This window comes from Cygnus olor, chromosome 5, assembly GCF_009769625.2.
Source record: "Cygnus olor isolate bCygOlo1 chromosome 5, bCygOlo1.pri.v2, whole genome shotgun sequence".
NCBI classification, from domain to species: domain Eukaryota; kingdom Metazoa; phylum Chordata; class Aves; order Anseriformes; family Anatidae; genus Cygnus; species Cygnus olor.
This window is the reverse complement of record NC_049173.1, coordinates 59536223-59549889: the sequence shown is the minus strand read 5'-3', so window position 1 is coordinate 59549889 and position 13667 is coordinate 59536223. Positions and strand designations below refer to the sequence as shown.

At 40.8% G+C, this 13667-nt stretch overlaps 1 protein-coding gene across 5 annotated transcripts in view; it reads right to left on the bottom strand.

Moving 5' to 3' along the window:
• HIPK3 (homeodomain interacting protein kinase 3) overlaps positions 1–13667 on the bottom strand; it is a 72943-nt gene that overhangs the window by 47389 nt on the left and 11887 nt on the right. For 4 of the 5 annotated variants that reach the window (XM_040559707.1, XM_040559706.1, XM_040559708.1 and 1 more), the window contains exon 2: positions 7203–8298. In XM_040559707.1, coding sequence (XP_040415641.1) covers positions 7203–8296 — 1094 coding nt within the window. In that variant the 5' untranslated portion in view covers positions 8297–8298. Of the gene's footprint in view, positions 1–7202; positions 8299–13667 lie in introns of those variants that run through there. The other variant, XM_040559709.1, reaches the window with a different exon arrangement.

The window sequence follows — 13667 nt, the reverse complement described above, 5'->3', positions numbered from 1 at the left end:
AATACACTTCAGTGATGCACAGTTCAAAGTGATAGAATAACATCTGCTAGCATATTTAAGTGCAAGTTGTTTACAGAGGAATTTTTAGCTTGTTCTCGTACTTGGCTTCCCTGACAGAAAACTCCATTTATTAAGAGTTTTACTTCCTATTTACACATCTACTTTTTTTTTTTTTTGAGCAAGAATTTTAGGTATTGTGAAAGGAGAAAAACAAGACGCCCCACTCTAGATAAAGCTTATTTAGAAACTTCAAGTATGTGACAACAATGGGTGGACTTGAAAGGCAGTTACTTCCTGAGATGTCAATTTTGCATGACTTCTTCCCTGGATAAAGAAAACCTATATTAAGATACATGTGTATTTGCATGCCAGGTTTTAAATTGATACTTTATACCTGTAAACTGTGGGTTGATCTCATGTTAGGAAAAGACAATCAACAACTGCTGCAATGGATTAATGCGTTACTACTGCTTCATAATTGCCCATTATAACTACAACCCTAACCCACAAAAGGAAAAAACACTCTCAGAAGGTATTGTCAACCTACACCATCTGGAGTAACTGCAGTGACACAGAGCACATCTAATCAAGTTACAAAGCCCAGTGAGAAAACAAGCCTGGCCAGGAGTATACAGCCACTTTTTTTTTTTTTCCTAGCTTTAAAGGGTGTGTATAAAAAAGAGGGAAAACAACAGATCAAATCAATTTCACTACAATTTGAAAAAAAACAACATCAGTTGTTTGTGCTCTGTTCTGAAACCAAATATGAAGGTGACAAGTTATAAATAAAAGCAGTCCAAGTGCACTAGTCTCCAAGCATGCATGTAGCCCTCACTGTACTCCAGCTCACGGACAGTAATTAAGCCACACAACTCAGCTGCTTTATTATTTTCCCCAAATCCTTTAAAAGGGAAGAGACTGCATTGGATTCAATCGCTCTTCCCAACTGCAAAAACGAATGGGTGAGTGAAAGCTACCATGGCAGACGAAGCATTTATGTTAAGGGGTGAAGGAGAGGTGGTCCTGACAAGTGTGCTGGGATCAAGGAGGGCCTAGAGGGCTATTTTCTGTACCAGCAGCATCAGGACCACAGAATGCAACAAATATCACTTTTTCCATCCCCTCTGATTCTTCATGGGAGAGCAGTTTAAAAGGAGGAGATGGAGAAAAGACTGTTGCCATCCAACAGGAATACATCCAGCAGTGATTTTTCCATCTCTCTGAGCTCTGCTGCAACACTAGTGACATTTGGCATTTTGTCTGGAACAACTCTGTTGATTAGCAACTATCCTCAGTTGGACGGCAGGAGGAAGGATATCACTGACTGATTCAGGAATGAGTGGACTCCACTTACTGCTTTACTCCTTTGCTTTTCCTTGTGGGCACATTGCTGAATTAACTAGGATCGTATGTTACTGCTGTCACCACCCAAGGAGAAAAACAACTCCAAGCTCTGAGCATTCCTTTATAGTCAAACACCTTCCAGTCTGCCAGCATCACCCGAGTACTCCGTGAGCCTACCACAGCTTCAGCTCGGCCCCCATTTTACAGAGATCAGTTATACTGCTTCCCATCCACTTCATTTTCCCAATCAATTTGGCAATGCTAAATAGCAGTTTGAGTATGGATCTCTGGATTCCAGGAATAGCAAAGAAAACAAAAACAAATCAACATAGAGGTGATCTCTGGAAAAAAAAAAAAAAAGGCAGGCAATAGCTCCTCCCAACCAACGCCAAGTGCTGGAAATCACAAGGCTGTGCCTACACAAACACTGATATAACACTGCCGCTACGGACTCTCCCTTAGCAAGCTGTGTTCAGCGTACACTGCAAATACTGAGTTGCGCTTTACAAACTTCGTGTTGCAGTCAAGTAAGAAGTGGGAGAAGAAAGATACTGGAAAAGAAAAAGAGGCTTTATTATTACCGAACTCCACTACATAAATGCCATTACATGGAACTGTGCATCCTTTAAATAAAATTTTACTTGCTTTGAAAAATGGCTAAATGTTACAGACAACAGTGATAAGCAGAATGAATCTCCTGTCATTTGGGCATCAGCTAGTGAAGAGAACAGAGCTCCTGGACACTGGTGTTGCACACAGCTGGTTCAAAAACGGGCAAATTCTACCCAAGTTCCAACACAAGTTTCTCTGCAAAAAAAATCCTGGAAGGAGCACCACATGAAAGGAGAGGTCTGCAGCAAAACCAGACCCAAAAAGACCTGTCACAACACAGAATGCCGAGAAGGCCACGCACAAGCTCTTTTCATGACAGTGGAAACTTTGCTGAAGAAAAGTAGGTAGGCTCCTTGAAGCAAGTCAGCACAGCTACCTTGACCATTTCGTACCACCCAACTCAGTGCAGGTTACTGCTCTGTGCAATCTAACACTCTGAAGCCCCTCTTCTCACTTTCTTTTCCCAAAATACACACAACCTTACGAGAGAGACGAAAAAAAGGAAAATGACTCCCAGAGCATACGAACATTATGACTTAGAAAAATCTTCCACCTCACCAGAGAAGCATGAGACAAGAGAGTCAGAAATAAGAGCTATCTGTTGATTCCCCTCCTTCCCAACCCACACTGTGCAACAAAGGGCAAAAAGCAGCTTTTAATGCTGGATGTAAGGCTCCAGTTTTCTTGGTTTAGGGCACAGGTGACCCAGAGCAACATACTTATCATGCTATTTCCATATATGACAAAAGCTTGATCATCTACATTGTATATAAAAGCAACTTTTTTCTTTCCAAAATGTATACACTGCTTAGTTACTTACCTACTTAGATCACTCATAAAAGGTCAGCAATCTTAACGTGTGAGACCAGCAGCAAAGAAAAGACCTTGAATACCAGATCCCTCTAGCCCACAACTATTAAAATCCAGGCCAGCATAAAAACAGCATGTAAGCACAGTCACTGACTTTCAGATAAACAATATTTGGAATAACATTTCATCTTTGAAACAAAAAAGAAAACCATGACTTAAGATAGTGCCCTGCCGTTGCTTACTCACATCAATACTCCGTCTTTGCAGGTGAATAATCTCGTTTCTGGCAATAATTTTCAAAAATTAGTTAAAAACAAGTAAAAATATACTTTTTGACATTTCATTATTTTCTTACTTTCTCTTTGCTTGGGAAAACTGAAGCCACCAGGAAAACATCAAACAGTTACTACTCAATGCAGTTTGTCACCGCTCTTCTGCTCAGCTACAGTTTTCAAATTCAAGTAGCACCACTTTGCCTGATCTCTCCTCATACAGAACTACAGTATGATTTTCAGTAATCATCAGTGTCACCTCTTCATCTGCTATAGACCAAGGTAAGGTGAAACTTAGGAAAATCCATTGTCCACTCACTTGCCTGTATTACATTTCCTGCCTTAAGTCCTAATATTGGATTATTACATAGTTTTCCAATTTATTACTCGCATCCCCTTACAGACCTAAAATACTGTACTACCATTCAAAATAAATACAGTTAACAGAAGATTTTGTTGCCTTCTCCATTCTTGCAATAATTCATGACAGTCTCATACATACACAGGAAAAAACGTGGTGATGAGATACAAAAAAACGTTTTCTCTTTGTTCACTTCTGCAAAACTTCTTTACATGTTTCTCTTGAGCATTTGATAAACATTTCTACAGACAAGGGTGGACCTATGCCTTCAGCAAAGTGCTGAATCTCATTGCAAACTACAACTCTCATTTTTGAAAATGGCCATGGCATAAGTAACCCACAAACTCTACCAAGTTAACACTGCTTCCAGAAACGACAGCTCCCTTTCCCCACAGCACCCTCCTCCTTGTGCTGGCACGAGTGCCTGGGCAGATGCGGGTGAACAGAAGGTGGGAAGCTGCAGTGGTTGATGTAACCCTCTGAACAGTTTTGCTCCTCTGCCTGGTTCCCCAGCAAAGCCACAGCACAGCGGAGTTCAAAGTAGGCACCCCCACAGAGGGGAAGACAGGCCTGCTTCCTTTGCAAAATATACACGCTACATTTAAAGGCATTTTGTTCCATCCTTCCCTAAGACTGCAGATCCTAAAATAGTTGTTTAAAGGCAAAACACAACCCTTCTGCCTCATACCTTTTTCTTGAACATCTTGAGCTTGGCAGAGTGCTTTTGCACATCAGAATAGGTCAAGTTTCATATTACACTGACATTTATATGGATATTTCCTAGATAGTGTGCTGTTCCTGTCACTTAGTGAATCAAAATCTCATGCACTGTCACCTCTGAACAGATAGGGATCTCCACTGGTAAAAACTACAGGTAAAGCTCATAATACACATGAAGGTTAACATGCTCTGAAGACTTTATACAAGAATACAGATGCAATCATATCTAAGAAAGACAGTTGCTGTAGGGAACAAGCATTTTTTAAAAAGTTGTTCCAATCTGAACTGTAATTGAATTAATTTAGTTTGAAGCTTTAAAGAGCAAGAAAACTTTCATTTAATTGGATTTGTAAGTGACCTAAACAAACACATAGCACCACTGAACTTAGAAAATGAGAGAAGATTTCAGTAACTCTCAATTGCCGCTCACTTTTTTTTAAAGGGTTTGTTTCAACATGTCATAGTCAAACAAGTCAAACCTGCACTATCACTCCCACCCTCTAATACAAAAACATTTAAGTACAGATAAATTTGAAGAAGTAGCTCCTTTGTTGATTGACAATTGGCAAAATTGCTTGCAAAATAAATTCTACCTTGATACCATTTATTGTCTGAAGGTCCTCCTCATTCCTTGTTAGAGCATTTCTCTTCAAACCTCCTTGACATCACTTATTTTGAGCACTTTTGGAGTCAACTCCCTATTTTCTGACATTATTTACACTGGTCAGGTACTTCTAAGCAATAAAAAGAAGTTTGAGAAACTGCATGCCAAGCTACGCAAAGTTAATTAGAGCCACTCAACCAGCAGAGAGCCATGCATCCACAATGAAATCCAATGGGCTAAAAACCTTTTCAGAAGTAAACTTCTTGCTGGAGGAAAAAAAGTAAAATCAAACTTATATCCATTTCAAAATTTTCTTAACCAATATTTACCTCAAATACAGTATCAGAACTATTAAAATAAGTAGACCCCAATCTACAAGGAAACTTGTCAGACTCTGTTCTTTTTGAATGTCCTTTCTATTTTCAAAAAATACCAATTTAAATGCTACCTTACAGAAGGTCTGTAAAACTATGTAGGATAAAAAAATATGATCTTTACTGAACAGTCTGAATATTTACAATGCACTCAAGCGCCACATAGTAACTGGGGAATTTTAGGTGCACGTTGTATCCCTCTATACGAATATCATTCGACCTTTTCATGAGCTAAACCCCATGTGAAGTTCTTACACGGAGCCAAGACAAGCATATACACCTACCAGTTTTATTCTTGGTAACCCCCAAAAAATTATTTTTGAGTGTACATGCACAAACCCTACTTAGTCGCACTTCAGCACACATAATGTAATGCAAGTATCCAAACTACACAAGAGATGCCAAGGAGCCTCACATTGATCTTGAAGCACAGAGACCTGTGCAACTCTGTACATGTCAAAATCCTAGAGAATAGGTGCTAAGAAGCATAAACCCCCAAAAAATAACAGCTAAAATTTGTACGTGGGCCGCTGAATAAGCATAACAATGCTATGTCTAAGTCATGTAAAGTAGAAAAAACAAGTCTGAAACTAGACTGTACCAAATGAAGTATTACAATAGGACCACCCAGCCTGGTTGCCTACAGCCTCTCCCTTTGTCAGTTCTTGGGCAGGGGGGAAGGAGACAGAAACAGCAATAGCTCACGATAATCTGCAACTGTGTCAATAAATAAAAAAGCCAAAATATGTACAGAAGTATTCTCATGCTTCCATATGAGAATTCTCACACGCACTTCGAGTAGCTGCTGAATTATGAATTTGTACACAACAGCTGATGTTAAGACATTTCCACTTGTACATAACCTCACAGAACTCATGCTGCCTTTTCAGGACTTGTTGTATTTCCAGGCTCCATAAAATATGCATATCTTGAATGGCGTACAGCTCTTACACTAAAAGGAGTTCTCAAGTTACTTCATTTCTTATTTCTCATGTGCAGGTTTCTCTATAACGTGGGTATGCATCAGTCAACATGACTTCCCAATTTAGTCAACTTTGTATGCATTCGCAAACCTTAACTGTAGTTTGCAATTACTAATAAGGAAATGCAGGTGATTAATTAGAATATTTTATATGAGGACAGTACATGAAACATTCTTGTTTACAAGCTATGGTCAAAAAACAGATTCTTCTGGCATGAACTCCAATCACCATAGTTTCATCATGCCCAGAACTGTGTTGCACAAGTTTTCACTTCCAACATGAATAGCTGTAACATATTTAAAATTGTCTTTAGATTACTCATTGTGCTAGGTTACTAGCTTTTTCCTGAATTTGCAGAGACAGGCAATACACAGGATACACAGCTGCCAACAATGCAAAGCAGAACTGAAAAAGGTGTTCTATGAAGACAAGCTCATCTTATAAAGAAAACAGAAGCACTTCAGATGTTAAATATTAATGGCTTTTACCTGTTTCACCAATTGGATGTCTATACAAGGAAAGGATTAAAAAAAAATCAGAAATATACATCCATTTTGAGTCCAATGTACAATGCAACCATTTATCAAAATCACTTTAAATGCCCATCTGGTATCACCTGAAACATTTAAGTATACTGTCACTCACTAACTCCAGGAGTTCACTGAAGTCCACAGCTGCTGAAGGCACTCAATTAGAATTGAGTTTATAAGAACTAGGCAAAATATTTAGAAGTACGGGAGAAAAACAGAGGAGTTTACATCATCTTTGGCAACGGTACATAAAATATGGTGTTTCTAGTACACTGTCCAGCTGCTTACAGAAAAAAACTCTTATTAGGAAGGCAGGAAAGGCATGCTAATCAAGCAAGCAAACACTATTTTTTTCTAACATACTTCTAGAAAAAAATTAACATTATGAAAATATTCAAAGCAAATATTCATGTTCAAAATAGTAACCAACCACTTAATCTTAGTATGTCCTAGATTCTTAAATGGTCCTTGTGTTTTCCAAATTACTATTAGTTATCTGGAGGAGTAATTATTTAAACCATTAACATTAATATACAAAAAAAAAAAAAAAAAAACTTTTCCATTAAAAGTTAAAAAAGTAAAAGACACCTACCTATAATACCGAGATTGTAAATAGGTTGAACAAATAGTCTTTGATACATGGCTGGCAGACCCAAAATCTATTACTTTAACCCGGTAAGGCTGCCGAACAGGATCCACCAACATAATGTTCTCTGGTTTGAGGTCAGCATGGATTAAACCAAGACTTTTCAGTTTTTTCAGTGCAGTGGCCACCTGTTGCAGAATAGGCCGTATTACTTTCAATTGAAGAGGGCTGAATTTGTTTTGTTTCAGGAAGTCATATAAATTCTGTTCCAACATCTCAAAAACCAGACAAGTATGGTTACGATGCTGAAAGCATTCATAGGCTCTCACAAAATTGAATTCATCAGCATTTTCAGTACTTAGTCTTGCTAATATGCTCACTTCTATTTGTCCTTGGCGTGCATATGAAGGATGATTCTTCAGGATTTTGATTGCCACGATCTCATTTGTCCCTCTTTTCCAGCACTTCACCACTTGTCCAAAGGTCCCTCGCCCAAGGAAGTCAAGAACCTCGTAAGTATTTTTCACAGAGCACAATACCTCATGCTGTACTAGCTGGTAGTCTCCATCTCCACTTGTACCACCTTGTTTTGAAGTTGCAGCAGTAGTCACAACTGTCACTGGGTTTCCTACATTGGTTTGCAACATCGCAGGCAATATGGACAGTTCATCAACAATCTGCATCGTGTTGTTCTGATTATCCAGCTCTTCACTCTTACGCTTCAATCCACATCGCTGGGGTCCTTCCAGTATATCTAATCTGCTTCCTTGAGTCCCAGTCGGAGGTGCCTCTATCTGAGCTCGCTGCGCCCGCGCTGCTAATGCTTTTGTAGCACCTGCAATATTTTTTAAAGCAACAGCATTTGACTGCACCAAAAAGTTCTGTCCTCGAGGTCTGTCAAATGGGTTTTTAGTCTGAAAGAAAGTACTAACCCTGTGGGGAGAAATTCCAAAGTTTTTACCATTCACATAGATTTGCGGGTAGGCTCTTTCGTGGTACACACAACTGCTTGGTTCTAGTTTGAGTTTCTTCACACTACAAAAGGCACTTGACTGGGTTTGATAAACATACGGTGGATAGACCAAGACTTGTGAGGCCATACCTACAGAGGGAGAGAAAAAGAAAAAGCAGGTAAGGATTCTGCATTCACATTTCCAAAGTTCACAGCAGTTTCCCCATTAAAAAAAAAAAAAAAAAAGGACAAGTATTTGCTAAACTACGTAGCTTGAATTTTCTATTTAGTTTCTTACAGCAAAAAGCAAGCTCATCATGCCTGACCAGTGCAGTGTCTTTAGCACACAGACTGCAGCAGCAACAGATTACATTAGTAAATGTTTTCAGCAACTGCACAGGGCAGAAGAGAGATAAGTCTGCAACAGGCCAGCACCAATGATTTTTGATGTGGAAGAACCAGCTTTGTGCCATAAGAACTCTGCTTTCATTTAAAAGCCTCCAGCATTTCTACATATGAATATACCACAGCCTTCAACAACTTAAGCTTAAAAAAAAAAAACCAATACAATTACTTACAAATGGCAATGTAAAAATAATGCAATGGGCCCTATTTGCAAGCTGAGCCTACCCACTGTCCTACCCCTTTGTCACAAGTACCATCAGGCTTGTAAGAGCAAACAGACAAACAGCACAACGCTCCAGGAATTTCACTGCCATGAAAGTGACAGTGCAGTACAGGGCCCAAAATACCTTGTGTGCATATGTGTTCACATAAATGATTGTCACTTTCTGGATAAATTAAGATGCACAGTAATCAGTCCATTCATGAAATGCAGGTACTTGAAGTCATACACCTGCCCATTGCAGAAGTTTGCTTATCAGTGGCACAGTCGCAGGGGGGAGAGACACCAATTCCCACCTCACCCACGTCAGACTTGGAAATTAAATATTAACCATATTCTTTCGGATATGCTGACTTTGTGAGTTGGACCCATGCGTGTGTTTGTGCATTTCTGCCAATACAATTGCTTCCTTGCTGCAAGAGAAGTGAAAGTTAAAATAAAAGTGGATAATTTTGACTTGGGAAGTCACAGTAAGGTCGAGATCCAAATTTCTGTCCGATCGACTTTTCTCTCCTTGAGGCCATCACATTTTCAAAAGGCTATGCCTCTAGAGCTTTCCAGAAAGAGCCATCACACCTCTGAAATCAGGAATAAAAATCTGCTTTGTGCAACACCAGGTACTTTGCCAGGCCTGGCCATGGCAGCCACATTTCTCCCCCACCCTCCACACAGCCTGTGCGACAGCGCAGGGCTCATCCTGCTGCCTCCCAGAGCTCATGGCCAGCGCTGTGCAAAGCCTCCAGGGTTGTGCCCCACGATGCAGCTTCCCTTCCCAAACCACGAGCTGAGTGTGCTAGCAGAACACTGGATGGAAAAGGGAAATGACAGCAGTGCCTTGCCTGCATATACAATGAGGAATCCCAACTCCACCTTAAAATGCAGAGACAGAATAGCTCTCAGATGCCAAACCTTCCAGCTCTTCCAACCCTGCTGCGTGCCACTCCAGATCTGTCAAACACCATCTTAAACCTTCGTGTCATGTAATGCTAAACACCAAGGAAAAGGCACTGACTCACAATCTCAAAACATAGACAAACATTCTCCAAATTCTTGAATCCCCTCTTAAATAACATGCTCCATTAAAAAGCGCCTAGCTGTGTTTAAATTTAAAAATACTTCCAAGTACCCCTCACATAGCTTTAATAAGGACAGTTTTTATTCCATCAAACGTAACATAAATTCATGCATAGATTCCAATATGTTTGGACCTACATTAACAAATAACGGAGAAAAAAAAAATTCCTGCCCTGAATTTCTCGATATTCTTGTTGAAATGATTCAGGATTCTGTGTTATCCCCCAAAGAATTTATTTAAACTGGTTGAAGCTAACAGTACAACTGTACTGAAGGTAAGACTTAAGACAGATGGAGTTTATATTTAATTACTAGCAAAAAGAGGAGGTTCCCTATTATCAGCGTACAACACCAAAATAGGAGCACTTCAACTGAGTGAGTTCGCCTGAGGCCTGCTCTAGCACAATAACGCTGCCTTACCAACACTCAAAAACAAGAGAGATTCAGAATATGTAAGTTATTGCACATGGGTGTACCACCTCCCTTAGGGAGCCATCTCCAAGTAATCACCTTTGTCATAGCAAAAAGAGGAACACACACCACCACATCAGCACACAGGTTTCTGTACTAACCCGAGTACGTAAGTGACAGTAATCCAGGGGAAGGAATTAGGGGACAAAATACATTCCTTCTCAATTTCGAAAACTGTCTCAATAGCTTTTGTCATGGGGTGAGATTTTGAAACAAATGGGTTCATTTCTCTTCTATGGAGCGCTTCACAGAAGTTAATGAATCGAAACGTATTTAGACAATACCACATACAACTATTAATTCAAAAAAGGGTAGTAAATCACCAAGCAACAAAGGAGTACTTCACTGATTTAATCTGAAATAAAGCTTTACTTACAAGAGAAAACAAAACCCAGCAAGTCTCAATGATACAGTGGTTTTAGAGCTTGGTTTTCTATTTCTTTTCCTATGCCTACGCTAGCCTTTTAGTTGAGCTCAGAAGCACACTTCTGAAGCCCATCTCCCAGCTGTCCCTGCTCACTTTGGTTCGCAGCACAGAGCAGTGCACTTTGGGGCTCTCACTGCAAACGCTACTCAATAAAAACGCAGAATGCTTGCTGAAGTCAGAAAAAATCACATTGAAATTAAGTCTGAGCTTGATACTTCATTGAAACCCCTGTAATTCAGCACAAAATACTGAAATTTTGACTTAGCTCAAGAAACTTTAGGGGAAAAAAAGCTTACATCTAAGTACAAAGCAAGAGTTTAACCTTCAAGCTAGCGCAGGTGAATTGGCCGTTCTGCCAAGCTCGCTCCTCAAACGCGCGCTGCCCCTTGCTTTCCCGTTCCAGGAGGAGCCCAGGGGCTCTCCCCCACTTGTGCTGGTTTCAGAAGAAGAAAGCAAGAAGGCTTAAGTTTCGGGTGAGCGCAGCATGTTTCTGACTCGCAGAGCATGCTGCGGTGCCCAGCGCTTCTGTGGGCGGCTGCCAAAGCAGGGGGCGCGGAATCCAGGCGACTCCTCTGGGGGGAAGCAGCGATAAGCTTGCAACGCCGACCGCCGCCAGCGGTTCTGCTCCCAGATAAGATGTGTTTATTGAGCTATTATGAGCACATTTTAGCAATTCAGGAAAGAAAAAACAGTTAAGCACTGAATAAAGCAGATGACATACCCTGGGAGAACAATCTTTGGTGCAATCATGACAGACTAAACTCTAAAAGTCAAATTTCACTCCAGAAAAGTAAAAAACGGTCTTGAGTTCTTGAATGAAAATACTATCTATTGCCTTCCCACAAACACTTCTCCCTTACTCCCACTATTTTACTTTAAAAAAAAAAGGAAAGAAAAACAAAAAAAGCAAAAATCACACTCGAAGATGCATTTTCATTTGGAAACGCTTTCCAATGGAAACATTTTCACATAACCACAGAACAAGACAATTGTGCAGGTGTTCCCGTGAATCAGGCACATAAAAAATCCTGCAGCATTCTATACCTGAGGAGCTCTGCTCTACACTCACAGGCGGCGCTCAGAAGGTGTTTCAGACAAAAGTGCTCCCTGTACTAACCTGTATGTAATGAAATAGAGCAGGACAGCACAGAACTACCTAGTACAACTGCTGCTGGAGGTCTTCACCTTGAGAAGCTAAGTTTATTAATAGAATGAGTTTTCCCCCCACCCAGATGAAAACCCAGGCACAGACCCAGTCAGCAGAGCTGTACAACAAGACTGAAAGGGAAAAATGCCATCACATCCTTTCCCGTAACAGGACTGCCACATTCATGTGGGTTTATTGATTTTTTTTAATACATATTTTGGGAGATTTGCCTTACAATATAATCTGACAGCTACACTGCAAAGACTAAAAGACTACTGTGTTGCAGTGTTGGGTATTTGTGATTTTTCTGAAGAGGTCTGCTGGTTAAAGAAAGCAGTATATTGTACATTTTCACCTACCGCAGAGTGGATTCTCCCTCAGCTGGCCCCGTCACAAATCATTTCACTGAGCTTATACATCTTTCTGCACATTTCTTATCAAGACTGCTCCTGCTTCCGCATACAAACTGCAGCTTGTCAGACTACATCTATATTAACACGTGGAGCAGCACAACAGGAGAGGGATCTGTAGAGCAAGGCAGCTGGTGCCGAAGGAAATAAAATCATCCTGTGCTCATTTTGGGGAGTTTACACTCTGGAGCAGCTGGAGCGCATCTCCCAGTTAAATTTCACTTAAAACCAAGTCCAAATGTGTGCACAAGACCACTGCAGGACGCACGGCAGAGTAAACAAAACCAGCGGAAAAGTCACTGAAGAGCACGATCCCCACGCAAAGCACCAGAGGCAGGTTTGACTGGTCGAGTAGCTTCAGAGTTGATTTCCATTGCCACTAGACTTGGAGAGGTCTGTCCGTTCCCCCTGGCATTTTTAGAGGCCAGCCCTCCTTCCCCAAGCGCAGGATGATCTCTGCAAGTTCATCCCAGCGCACCCAGTGGCACCTACGGGCTACAGTCAGCTCTGGCGCCCTCCGTCTCGGAGCAAAGCAAGTAGGATTTGGCTGCACGTGGCAGACACGGCTGCTGAACGGAGCAAAAGAAAGCCTGCCTCAAGGCATCTACCAATTATTATGTCTAAATAATTTTGATCAGTTTTAAGACTGTTCGTACTTCAGAAGCTTCTTCAGAAGCAGATTTCATTAAGCGATGAAAAGAAACATTTCCACAACGTATTGAAATACCAAATACATTTCAAATTTTAAGTTCAGATAAATTCATTATTTATTTAATGAAAGAAATGCATTTTCCCAAAGAAATGGTAACAAACAGAAGGCATTTACCGTTTGCCCCTTCCAGTCAAACTTCTCTCCACACGACCAAGCCGTGAACCCACGCAGCCATTACCCTACGACGCACACCAACGTTGCTCCTTTTCACCCAACTGACCGGTGCTCTTCACTATATTCTTAAAACTATTTCCCCAGCCTTCTCAAGCAGTCCTAGACAAATCCATAAACATGACAAGTTTGGCAGACTGTAACAGCCTTGAGAAGCACAGGCTGTTCCAGGCTTGAAAACCATTAATAATTAACTTCAAAATGACATTTCCTCCTGATAGAGTAAGAGGGGGAAGGGCAGAAGAGCAAGGAGAGTTGGTAAAAGCACTGCACTACAGCTGAGGAAGAGCTGCCACACTATAGCTTTAATGCTAAAGGTGCCTTTTAAATGCCCGGAGAGCTGCAAGCCCTAAGCTCTGCTGCCGGGGTAGAAGCTCCCCCAGCGAAGCCTGGCCCGTGGCAACAATCTACTACTACAGTTACAATTTAACTACAGAAAACTCCTTCTCTGGCTTCTTTCTAGTCCAGTGGGTGAGAATTGC